This window comes from Trematomus bernacchii, unplaced genomic scaffold (assembly GCF_902827165.1).
Source record: "Trematomus bernacchii unplaced genomic scaffold, fTreBer1.1, whole genome shotgun sequence".
NCBI classification, from domain to species: domain Eukaryota; kingdom Metazoa; phylum Chordata; class Actinopteri; order Perciformes; family Nototheniidae; genus Trematomus; species Trematomus bernacchii.
The window spans coordinates 165,030-178,415 of record NW_022987905.1 but is presented as its reverse complement, the minus strand read 5'-3'; the positions used below and the strand labels follow the sequence as shown (position 1 = coordinate 178,415).

General features: G+C 40.5%; 1 protein-coding gene across 45 annotated transcripts in view; it reads left to right on the top strand.

Annotated features, from left to right (window-relative positions):
• The window catches only part of LOC117470176 (von Willebrand factor A domain-containing protein 5A-like), a 71,489-nt gene that overhangs the window by 42,665 nt on the left and 15,438 nt on the right, over positions 1 to 13,386 (top strand). The window contains exons 1-10 of one of the 45 annotated variants that reach the window (XM_034114809.1): positions 1,329 to 1,426; positions 6,986 to 7,033; positions 9,127 to 9,329; positions 9,416 to 9,638; positions 11,971 to 12,137; positions 12,219 to 12,333; positions 12,515 to 12,663; positions 12,745 to 12,833; positions 12,916 to 13,060; positions 13,259 to 13,338. The exons of the other annotated variants lie outside the window; for them this stretch is intronic. Of the exons in view, the coding sequence (XP_033970700.1) occupies positions 6,994 to 7,033; positions 9,127 to 9,329; positions 9,416 to 9,638; positions 11,971 to 12,137; positions 12,219 to 12,333; positions 12,515 to 12,663; positions 12,745 to 12,833; positions 12,916 to 13,060; positions 13,259 to 13,338 (1,211 nt within the window). The 5' untranslated portion in view covers positions 1,329 to 1,426; positions 6,986 to 6,993. Of the gene's footprint in view, positions 1 to 1,328; positions 1,427 to 6,985; positions 7,034 to 9,126; positions 9,330 to 9,415; positions 9,639 to 11,970; positions 12,138 to 12,218; positions 12,334 to 12,514; positions 12,664 to 12,744; positions 12,834 to 12,915; positions 13,061 to 13,258; positions 13,339 to 13,386 lie in introns of those variants that run through there. 45 annotated transcript variants of the gene reach the window in all.

Below are 13,386 nucleotides of genomic sequence, written 5' to 3'. Positions count from 1 at the left end.
GGGATTATTTCATCATGTTTTTCAAAAGCTGAACTATTTTACTGCTTGTCTGTTTATAGTTTGTACCAGAGCCGTATAATAGAATTCTATCTATATGGCGCTGGTTTGTACCAAATACTATAGGAGTACTACCATACTAATAGGCTCAAAACATATTTTAAGGCTTTGTCCTTCAAACCAAGGGATTGTTTTTTAGCATTGGCCAAAATGATGTCCTGTTGTACGTCCTTTCTCAGCCTTATTTGAGTTAACAATATAACCATTTACTGTATCCATGTTACATGCAATGACAAATATGGGGTGTGCTAATTTCCTTCAAATCTAATAAAAACAATACAAATGGGCCACGGTTGTTCCTTGATTTCATTACCTGTTTGGAGTTTATACTGGAACAATTCAAATTGGACAGAAAAATGTGACTTTAGATCTGCAATGTCTTCAAACTGTGTTCTTTGAATGTAAATACTGGCAAAATCGTATATTTATTATTTCATCTTCCCTCAAAAAACCTACTAATTTAACACTTGCCACTTGTTCCTTTTACTTTTTGAAACTTTTGGCTGCCAGCTGTTTGACTAAGACTCTGCGTTCACATGTTTCCTGACTCATATTGATAGTGAGGACTGAGGAGTTTAGAAAGCCAGGAAGCAAGGAGACAAGGACAGACTGTCTCACAGGCTGATGTGCAGCATACACAGTCATTAGTGTTAATTTGTGTACTCTGCTTCCTCATACATAGATAAAGCAGCAGTTAATGTGATATGGTGGGAAATGGTTTGCTTCAGTTGGGCGGTTCTAGGAAGTACTATACTTAAGTACACATTTTAGATACTTCAGTATTTAACTTTTTTGCTGCTTTGTACTTCTACCCCACAACAATTCAGAGGTAAAAAGGGTACTTTTACTCCACTACATTTATTTAATACCTTGAGTTACTGAAAATTTCGATTAATAATGTGAAATATAATCAACCCTTGAATAAGACTTTAGTTACATCTGGAGTAAATTCACAATCTACCTGCAGTAAACAAAGTCATTAAAATGAGCACCTTTACCAGCTTTGATAAACACATTCATGCATCAATAATTATAATCAAAACATATATTATTGGACCAATTTGCAGAATGAGTATCTGAGTATATTCTGATGCGAATACTTTGGTACTTTTACTTGAGTAACATTTTGAATGCAGGACTTTTACTTGTAGCAGAGTAATCTTACACTCTGGTACTTCTACTTTTACTTAACTACCCCCACCTCTGGCCAGTTCCAAAACAGAAACTGTCGTCTCCAAGCTCCGCCCGATGCTTCGTCATGAATCAAGCCCAACTCGTATGTATGGGTTTTACAGTAAGCTTCTCCACATTTCTGCAGGAGGAAATAACACCGAGGACTGTCCAGGCGCGTGCACCCTTCTCTTCTAAGGTAGGCATGTCTTTACATATCAAACAATAATAGGCCAACAGATGTTACTATGTTAAATGTAATTTGGCATAACACGAATGTTGTCAAGCAACAAACAAGTTATACAAATAAAAAAACACTTCCGGGAGGTCTAGACGAAATAAAATACTAAGCATGTTCTCACAGTGCAGGATTGTGACAGTGAATATGTCGCTGGTTGCAACGTATCCGTTTTTAGATTATTGACAGGTGTTTAAATTAGTTTCACTTAATTAAAAAACAATTCAAAAGCATAGTTCTCCTGAGAGTTTTGTATTCGTATAACTTTAGAATGATCATTGATGACCAGACACAGTTTTATTGAGCCATTCATTTCACAAAGCCACTTGTCAAATATGACACGACGCTGAAGTTAGCTTCCGATTCAGAGCTTCGGATTCGGCAGTTAAGGGGAAAGTTAAGGGACATTTAATTTACAGCGCTGAGCGAACAATCCTCCGTGTTTCAACCTCTTAAATCGCTGCATAGCCGATTTATTTGGACTGGATTATCCCAGAGGGTCTAAACATTCTTTATAACACAGTTTCAGATTTGTGAAACCTTAATTCTATTTGTGAAAATACAAAAAAGAGAGATTTCAGTGCTTTTTCGCATCCTGGCCACATTAGACCAGGTCCTGATCTAAAACCACTATACCTAGACTCATCAAATCTGGACTGGATTATCCCAGAGAGTCTAAACATTCTTTATAACACAGTTTCAGATTTGTGAAACCTTAATTCTATTTGTGAACATTTTAAAAAGGGAGATTTCAGTGCTTCTTTCGCATCTTGTCTTGTCTTCCCCTGTGCTCCATGTCTGTTCGTCGTCGTTTCTCGTCTATGATACCTGTTAGTCTCTTTGCTCTTGTCCATGCTACCTGTCACGCTCCATGTTTGTTCCTGAGGTTTTTTGTCCTGATCCTTCCTCGTACTCCCCCGGTTTTGGTATGTTAAGTTGTTCCTTGTTTTCTTTTGTCAGCTTTGGGAAATAAAGCTCGCTTTTTGTTACCTGACCTTTTAGTCCTTTTACTGCATTTGGGTCCTATTTTTCCCCAACCCTGACACTGAGTCTGCTTCAAATTAACTTATTATCCTCACAGGATCATTTTATTAAAGTTCAAGCAAAACTTACTAAAGCATTCTAACTGTTTATGCTTTAACAGCAATTAATAAATGATCCAGCTTTGCTTTTGGCTAACTGTTTTTGTTGTTCTGCTTTATGATTGTAATGCATGACTGTGCCAACATGTGTCTCCTCCTCCCTGCTCTTGTTTGTAGGCTGCACCTGCTTTTCAGGAGACCAGGGGCCTCATTTATAAAGGGATATACGCTCAAAAAATGGCGTACGCCAGTTTCTACGCAATGTTTGCGATTTATAAAATACTAACTTGACGGGAAAATGTGCTGTCCTCCACGCAAACTCTAACCCATGCGTACGCACTAAGCACACAAACGGGAGAGACGAGAAACTGCGACACCGTTGGCAGAAGGAAGAATGGAGAGAAATATGTGGAAATAATACCATAAATAAAATGTTACCTCTCATTTATCAAATATGAAGAATTCATTTTCAAACATTGATTAAAGCCAATCTTTAAATGATTAAACAAACGCCTGTTTGAGACTCCTCAGTGCACACAAAAACATAACTTGGAGAAATATATAAATACAGATATGTTATTTAAAACCACCTCGAATATGTTGTGTTACTGTTATGAAATGTTTTCTCATAAATTATGCGGTAAGCAGGAGGACAGAATTACGTCTAAACTGACGCCGTTTTGCATTTCTATAGGTTGTAGATACGAGCATGGTTTTATATACTATCACGTTTAATCGTGTTTTATGCCGTTTGCCAAGACTTGATAAGTCGCTCGTAAAACACAGGAGGTATGGAAACTAAGAACACCAAAGGCCTATGTGGTAAATTGTACAGCTAATACAACACAACACAGTTGTATTTCCTTTAACTGGTGGATTATGGATATATAGTTGCTGATCGACAGCTGGAACACAAACCACCAAATACAACAAAATAATTCAGATCCAGTCGTCATGACTCCACTCCGGAGGGATTCCCCGATCATTTCTTACAGTTTCTCATCAAGGGGGGGTCTCCTGTCCCCGGTACAAACACACTGCCTGAGGAAGGTTATGTGTAATTTTTTTGTCATTAACTTTTTTCGGACCACTTATTTATTTATTTTGGTGACAATCCGACCTCCATGCTGCTACTCTGGTTCAAACTGCATCCACCAAACAATATGATTTATCTCCACCTCCCCACAATAACCTAAATCTGACACGGTGTGAGATGTCTTTTTTAGCTGTTCTATCGTTATTTCCTGCGATCTTCTTCATGCAGTCAGTCAAAATGAATGAATTAATGGGCGTTTCTTTGACTATTTATAGGCAAATATGGGCGTTACGAGTCGATTGTGATTTATCAAGAGAAACAGGCGTAGGGAGTGCCGTACGCACTTCCCTCGCCGGTACGCAATGTTTTGTGAATCGGAAAATGGCAGAAAATGTATGTACCTATTTTTGTGCTTTGTACTACGTAAGCAACCTTCCTACGTCAATCCTACGCAAGGCGTTATAAATGAGGCCCCAGGCCTCGCAATTATGTTCTTTCTGCCAGTGCATCAGCGGTAAGAGTCCATCACAAACTGCAGGGTCTGTCACCCAGCAGGAGCTAAGCTAACATGCTAACAGGCACAGAGCCTTAGAACACCACATACTCCAAAAGACAGATTATGTAGCTCACATCAGGGCACAGAGCTGCTGCAGCCTCACCTGACCCAGCAGCTCGTTGGCTAAAGCTATTGAATGTTGTGTCGGAAGCATCCTGAGGCCACAGTGGCTTCAGAACATGTATATAGTCTATCTTAAAAAACATCTTGAATTTATTTGTAGAAAGTTAGTTTGTTATTTAACAGGTATGGAGACTTTTTTTAGTTTCATACATTTTCAAAAATACATTGTTAGAATTTCTAAAAAGTAGTCTTACTCAAACCACTAAAATAATGTAAATAAAGCAAAAGGCTCCTGAAATCCTTTCACATGTACTCACCAGTGTAACGCTGCCTTGCTCTGGTCCTAGTATATTTCAACTGCATGGGATGACGGCTACTAATGAGCACTGCACATGATATATATATATTTGGAATGCTTTATGGATTGAAGTGGGGGCTGCATTTTGAATTCTTAAACAAGTTATGCTTATCAGACTGTGGCATGACCTTTGCAACACAAATATAATAAAGTGAGCATGTTTAGCAAGTTTTGATATTGAATACTTTTTTTGACATAGAAAAACTATGATTACTAATGTACATATAGCTTTACACTGGTATGATCTGGAACTGTGACAGGCTCTGAAAGACTCCAATCCACTTCCGTAGTTGCACTTATGAAGGGAAACAATGGCCTTAATGAGTCTTAACTGGTCACAAAAACCAAACATTTTTAGATTTTTAGATCAGGACCAGGGGCCTCATTTATAACGCCTTGCGTAGGATTGACGTGAGAAGGTTGCTTACGTAGTACAAAGCAAAAAAATAGGTACAGAAATGTTCAGACATTTTCCGATTCACAAAACATTGCGTACCGGCGAGGGAAGTGCGTACCGGCACTTCCTACGCCTGTTTCCCTTTTTAAATCACAATCGACTCGAAATGCGGCGCAGCTTTTGCAGGCTTCACGTAACGCCCATATTTGCCTATAAATAGTCAAAGAAACGCCCATTCATTCATTCATTTTGACTGACTGCATGAAGTAGATCGCAGGAAATGACGATAGAACAGCTAAAAAAGACATCTCACACCGTGTCAGATTTAGGTTATTGTGGGGAGGTGGAGATAAATCATATTGTTTGGTGGATGCAGTTTGAACCAGAGTAGCAGCATGGAGGTCGGATCGTCACCAAAATAAATAAATAAGTGGTCCGAAAAAAGTTAATGACAAAAAAATTACACATAACCTTCCTCAGGCAGTGTGTTTGTACCGGGGACAGGAGACACCCCCTTGATGAGAAACTGTAAGAAATGATCGGGGAATCCCTCCGGAGTGGAGTCATGACGACTGGATCTGAATTATTTTGTTGTATTTGGTGGTTTGTGTTCCAGCTGTCGATCAGCAACTATATATCCATAATCCACCAGTTAAAGGAAATACAACTGTGTTGTGTTGTATTAGCTGTACAATTTACCACATAGGCCTTTGGTGTTCTTAGTTTCCATACCTCCTGTCTTTTACGAGCGACTTATCAAGTCTTGGCAAACGGCATAAAACACGATTAAACGTGATAGTATATAAAACCATGCTCGTATCTACAACCTATAGAAATGCAAAACGGCGTCAGTTTAGACGTAATTCTGTCCTCCTGCTTACCGCATAATTTATGAGAAAACATTTCATAACAGTAACACAACATATTCGAGGTGGTTTTAAATAACATATCTGTATTTATATATTTCTCCAACTTATGTTTTTGTGTGCACTGAGGAGTCTCAAACAGGCGTTTGTTTAATCATTTTAAGATTGGCTTTAATCAATGTTTGAAAATGAATTCTTCATATTTGATAAATGAGAGGTAACATTTTATTTATGGTATTATTTCCACATATTTCTCTCCATTCTTCCTTCTGCCAACGGTGTCGCAGTTTCTCGTCTCTCCCGTTTGTGTGCTTAGTGCGTACGCATGGGTTAGAGTTTGCGTGGAGGACAGCACATTTTCCCGTCAAGTTAGTATTTTATAAATCGCAAACATTGCGTAGAAACTGGCGTACGCCATTTTTTGAGCGTATATCCCTTTATAAATGAGGCCCCTGGTCTAATGTGGCCAGGATGCGAAAAAGCACTGAAATCTCCCTTTTTTGTATTTTCACAAATAGAATTAAGGTTTCACAAATCTAAAACTGTGTTATAAAGAATGTTTAGACCCTCTGGGATAATCCAGTCCAAATAAATCGGCTATGCAGCGATTTAAGAGGTTGAAACACGGAGGATTGTTCGCTCAGCGCTGTAAATTAAATTTCCCTTAACTTTCCCCTTAACTGCCGAATCGGAAGCTCTGAATCGGAAGCCAAGTTCAGCGTCGTAAATATGACGATGTTGATATGACAGCATTTTGTTTAAATAACAATTAAGCTCACAAGCAAACTAATACAAATTTGACGAAAATCAAAAAGTATTTAAAAAAGTCTTTGGCAGAAGATCTTTCAAGTATAATTTAGCTACAAATAGAGTGGTGCAGTGACGCGTCCTAAAACCCGGAAGTAAGCCGCGCATGGGTACCTTCCCGTTCCCTCGACAAAAAAGCAATGCAATTTCTCCATAGGATTTTGGAAAATGGCTCGAAATAAGGTCTGTGGTTGACACACATTTAAGAGACGGATCACGTTTTGCTCAGTCGGATAATCTCCACATGTCTACCCTACTTTTATAATTTTCAAATCGTAAATCTATGATTCGAAAATGATAAAAGTAGTATTGAAACGTTACAGGAAATGTAACTGACTATCCTCCCCTCTCATAGGTACAACAATGATCTGCTGTGGTCTGCTCACTTCCGGGAAGGAACCAGGTAAAGAGTTATGAGAGTTTGCTCCATTTCAGAATTATATATAGGCTATTATATGTTTTGATTATAATTATTGATGCATTAATGTCTTATCAAAGCTGGTAAAGGTGCAATTATTTTTAATGACTTTGTATACTACAGGGTAGATTGTGAATGTACTCCAGGTGTAATTTAAGTCTTATTTAAGAGTTGATTATATTTCACATTATTAATCCAAATCTGTAAAGTAACTAAAGGTACAAAATAAATGTAGTGGAGCAAAAGTACACGATTTACCTCTGAAGTGGTGTAGAAGTAGGGGAGACCAGGGATAGTTGCAACACTTTTTGGGTTTTTCCCCAATAAGTAAAAAACCATTTACAATAGGATAGCCATTTTGCTATATTATACATTATCAATATGTCAGCTACTGAAACAATGTATTTAAGATGTTTTTATGAAATAAGTACAGGTTGGAAAATGTATTTAAAAAAAAAAACTCAACTGTTACAACTGTCCTTGTGTACAGGGACAGTTGTAGCACATGCCAGGCACGGTTGTAACATGTTAATAACGGTTCCCTTTTTTCACACTACATGACAAAAAATAGGGAAAGCAGTCAAATTCTAAGGCAACAAGATTTTAATGGGGTTTCACACATCCTCCAACAAACAATGAACAATTAACAGAACTTGAACAGAACTTAAAACAGAACACCAGAATTAATCAGATTCACAGTTGTGGCAGGTGTAAAAGGCACTTCCATCTGTGCAGTCCTTGTGTGCCCAGGCTTTACAGGAGCAACACTGCAGCCAGATCTCCTTGGACCTGGAGTAGCTCTCCAGGCACACAATGCAGTATTGGGCCTCATCTTCATCAGATGAGTCCTGTATCTTCTGCTTCTTGTTGGGTTTGTCTGACTCTCCAACCTCAGCCTCTTCTTATGGAACCGGTACAGGGTGACATGGCATATATCCAGGGACTTTGCCACTTCCCTGAATGATTTGCCCTCCTGAACTTAATTTGAGCCCATCTGCAGCAGAGCAAGTGGCACTCCCCTGTCTGTCTTCCTCTTTCTGACATTTTACATACTGTAAACACACACACACACTTTAGGCCTACTGTACAGTATTTTATTCTGTTTATTTTTACAGGGACAATGCACACCAATCAACAATACAACTGTATGCTTGAATGAACAATTGATAATTCAAGCAAATGAGCCATCATTGTAAATGTGCCATGTTACAACCGTCCCGTTACAACCGTCCCAGGACCACCAGTCTTGCTTTCACCCCCTGTGAACCTGCCTGATTGCTAGCTTGACCCATATTTAGCTAGTTATATGTGTAGCTTACAAAACAGTGATTCTAATAATACTAGTTTGGATTCCTAGACATTTGAACTCAAGACAGTATCCAAAAAATACATCATATCATTTTAGTTAATATTTTACCTCAGAAACACACTTTTGCCGATATCTTACGCGAGAAATTCAAACGTGGCTCCGTTTTTTCTCATCGATCTCACCATCTAACTGCGCATGTGCAGAGTGAGTGTCATCACTCTAGCTTGTTTGTGATTGGAGATATTGAAGGTGTTACAACCAACCCGTGTTCCAACTGTCCCTGGTCTCCCCTACAAAGTAGCATACAATAGAAATACTCAAGTAAAGAACAAGTCTCTCAAAATTGTACTTAAGTGAGTACTTGAGTAAATGTACTTAGTTACCTCTGAATTTTTGTAATACTTTTCTACTTTTACATAGGTCATATTTTGATAGGCAAGCAGCAGTTAACATATCAGAGAACTTCATCCACTGCATTTGATTTTCATTTAGAACTAAGTGTGTTTAATCATTCATCTGTGTGTGTGTAAGAATTAGTTTGTTCTTTTACTTTAATAAGGTTCTTTTAGTAATAATAGTAATAATACACGACACTTATAAAGCGCTTTTCTAAAAGAGTAGGTGTGTGCGCTTGGAAAAAGTGTTCCATGCAAGTGCGTGTTTGTGCCACATGGGGGCAGCAAAGGAGCTTTTAATAAAAAAGGAACATGCAATTTTATGGACAAGGAGTTTAGGAAACTTGACACATTTTATCTTGTTTCTCGGTCAGTTCCTCTGAAGAGTGTGGAGGTGGAGCTGGAGGTGAGGGACCATGTGGCTACAGTGGTGTCCACTCTGAACTATGAGAACAAGGAGGACAAACCACTGGAGGCTGTGTTTGTCTTCCCTATGCCTGGAGATGCTGCTGTCTGTCATTTCAGTGCTACGATTGGACAGACACAGATTGTGGCTGAGGTGAAGGAGAAACAGAAGGTGAGCTGGAGAAACACTCACTACAATGGAGCTTAACAACTCAGTAAACCCAGTGAATGTTGCTCAAAGTGTCCTCTGTACCCCAGGCTCGTGAGGAGTACGATGACGCTCTGAGCTCCGGTCAGCAGGCCTTCCTGTTGGAGGAGAGTGATCAGAGTCCAGATATTTTCTCTCTGAGTGTGGGCAGTCTGCCTCCAGGAGAGAGCGCCTCCATCAGGCTGGAATACGTCACTGAGCTGGCTGTGCAGGCTGATGAAGGGCTGAGGTTTGTTCTGCCTGCTGTGCTCAACCCTCGCTACCATCCACAGGGTAGGAAAACCAGCCAACACTTTCATCAGAAACCTTTAAGCTTTAGTGTAATGTACACTATACCTGTTCATACAGAGGGGTTCATTGCAACAGTCACATGCAACAGTTTACCGTTTAAAAAAAGATTGCCAACACAATATTTCACCTGCTGTTGACTGTATTGTCTTGCGACTTCCCCAAAAGTCCTGAAGTGTGGCCATAAAAATGCTTATGTTCTCCTTTGGTTTTATTATCGGTATTAAATGAAAAGGCCAACAGGAATAAAATAGCAATAAACTTACAATGAAAAGAAAAACGGATTAAGTCATGTATATTATTGTAATTAATTAATAGTAGGGTACATCAATTGAAACAGAAAAGACTAGCTATAACATGACCTTATATGCATATTTACTATAGAATAAGCTTATACAAAAATATTAGGGCTGTCAAGTTAACGCGTTAATAACGCGTTAACGCAAAAAAAAATTAACGCCACTAATTATTTTAACGCGATTAACGCATGTGTATTTTTTGTCCTCGGCCGCCGTAGTTTCAGAGCGCATCGAGTTTAAAATACCATCGACAAGCTGATGCTGACAGCCCCGCTCCTACCGCCCGCTTGTGGCAGACCACACTTCCACGCTCACTGGCAGGCCCGGACTGGCCATCGGGAGGACCGGGAGGGAGTGTGTATGTGTGGTGCGACTCGCGCGAGCGAGGCACACCTTACGTGTTGTTGTTGTTAGCATCTGGTGCTAGCTAGCTGCGCTAACGGATATAAGGAGCTGTTTCAATGACATTTCGCCGACAACTGCGCCGAGCACTTGACTTTATGCAGGTAGCCAGACAGTGGGACATTGTACGCAAAGTCAGCACACTCAGCACGGATAGTGCGCGCAACATGATTGCAGCATCCAGGCAGCTCCCGTTGGAGCATATATGCCTTGAGCTGCACATAGCTCCTCCAACGATCCATCATAGTGTCCACACACACACACACACACACACACACACACACACACACACACACACACACACACACACACACACACACACACAATTATTGTATGAGAGAGGTTCTAGGTTGAATTGAAGCGAATATTTGTAATGTTCAGAGGTTGTTGTGTTTAATATTCATGAGAATATTTGTCATTGTTCAAATGATAATAAACAAACATATAAAGCATATTTGTCCACTCATATGTTGATAAGAGTATTAAAAACTTGAAAGATATCCCTCTAATGGCGCATTTCCACTACACGGTCGGCCTCGGCCACACTCGGTACGGCTCGGTACGGCTTGGCCGCGTTGGGCCTTAACAGGGCCGACTCACTTCATGCTGCGCTTCCATTACAGTTTAGGAACTGGGGTAGTTACTATAGTAACGCAGTGTAGGCGGAGCCGTGACGTCATCTTCAATGAGAAATCCAGAAACACAACACAGCCGTTAGCTGTGAGCACTCAGAGCTCACAGCTCCTTATATATGTTCAGAAACTCGACACAAGTTAAACAAGTACAAACCACAGACTGCCTGTGTCATGGTGAATACAGTCGCTGCTTTATTTATGTCTGTATAGGCCGTTGTTGTGAGTGTGGACGGTCGGGGCATATACTGCGTTAGCTTAGCCAATCTCCATCTAGAAAAACACGAATTTTAAAAGGTTTTTCGCCTGCCGTCTGTCTGCAGACTTGTCAAAGCATTAATTCATGGTTTTTACTAACCGGTATCAGTATGTTGTTACTTCGGCATCATTTTGAAACGTGTATTACAATTAAATCACGGTCAAATATGTCCATCTTGTTGTAGTTCTAGCCCTCTTGCCAGCGCTCCTCTCTCTAGTTTAGCATACTCAGCCCGACTCAGCCCTGTTTGTTGGCCCCGATAGAACCACAATTTTCTAGGGCCAGAAAAGAGGGGAAAAAGTGGCCCCGCGCCGTGCCGTGCCGGAACGAGGCCTAGTGGAAGCACAACCAAAAAAGGGGACGGCACGACACGGCACGCTTAAAGCGAGCTACGCGCTGCAATGAAAATGCGCCATAAGGTACATTTAGAACAGATAAAAAATGTGCGATTAATTTGCGATTAATCGCGATTAACTATGGACAATCATGCGATTAATCGCGATTAAATATTTTAATCGACTGACAGCCCTAAAAAATATACATTCATTTTAATATAATAGTTGGCATGTTGTTCTGTATGTTGGTGCCTTGTTTAAAGTAATATCAAGTCTTTCAGTTGGTAATTGCAATTTTCTTTCTCTGACCTCCCTCTGTCACTCACAGTTGCACTTGGCCAACACATGTGTTTACAATAGAATTCCTAATGTGTCTCTGGTTGTTTACAGGTAGTGAAGGTGGCAGTGTCCAGGTGACCTCTGTTCCCGCCTCTCTGGTGCCCTACAGTCTGTCTTTCTCTGCCCGAGTGTCCTCTCCTCGTCCAGTCTCTAAAGTAGAGTCCAACTGTCCCCTGGACCCTCTGGAGTATCTGAACACGGAGCAGAGCCAGGCCACGGTGGGTAGAGTGCTGATGTTTCCATAATGTGGTTCTTCCTCTTTACTCAGATAATCAGTGTGTTTTTACTGTGAACTGCAGGTCAAGCTGGCTGCAGGACACAAGTTTGACAGAGATGTTGAACTTCTGATTTATTACAAAGATGCCCACCAGCCCACAGCTGTGGTGGAGGCAGGACAGACCTCTGCCAAGTCTGGTGAGTGCACTTTAGTGAAGGTGTTCCATTGTCATCCACCTCTATCTAAAGGAAAATGCCTTGATATGCTCTTGTGTCTTTTCCATTAAACCTCAGTATAATGACAATAGAGATTATTCAACATTTTTATTTTGAGTTTCTAGTGGTGGTGGTCATTAATTGTGTCTCTCCTGTGTTTCAGGCACTCTGATGGGGGATCCAGTGGTGATGCTGAGTCTGTACCCTGAGTTCTCCCAGGCTGTGATGTCTTCACTCGCCTCATGTGGAGAGTTTGTGTTCTTATTGGATCGATCTGGCAGCATGCAGGGGGACCGTATAAAGAGTGCCAGGGTATGCATTATCTTTTATTTGTAGGGTATAATCAGTCTTTTAGACATAGTGGCGTTACCATCTATTATCTCCTCTCTCCAGGATACTCTGCTGCTCCTGTTGAAGAGTCTACCAATGGGCTGCTTTTTCAACATCTACAGTTTCGGGTCCAGTCATGAACACATCTTCCCGTAAGTCTCTCACTATTACCCAACACATTCATTCCTGTCTTTGGTGTTAATGCTTGTGCATGAATATGCACATTGGTTGCAGTAAGAGTGTGGAGTACAGCCAGGAGACCATGGAAGAGGCTCTGAAGAAAGTTGGAGAGATGGAAGCAAATCTGGGAGGAACTGAGATCCTGAGGCCCCTCAAAGACATTTACAGCCATGCTTGCATTCCCAATCAACCTAGACAAGTAATACACACCCCACACACACACGTTAGACAGGTTGTGAAAATATTTCCCCACACATTCAGCCACACCTTGTTCTTTGCAATTTACCGTTTAAACCATGTGTGTTTCAGAGAATAAAGTGGATGACTCAACACATGCTGCACATTTTTGGGTGTGATGTTATGTTTCTTTAAGTGCTATGTAAACTCTCCTCCTTAGCTATTTGTGTTCACTGACGGAGAAGTGGGGAACACCAAAGAAGTAATCAATCTGGTGAAGAAGAATTCAGGTTCCCACAGGTGAACGCACCAAAACACAGCAAACGATCACAGAATCCACAGAATATG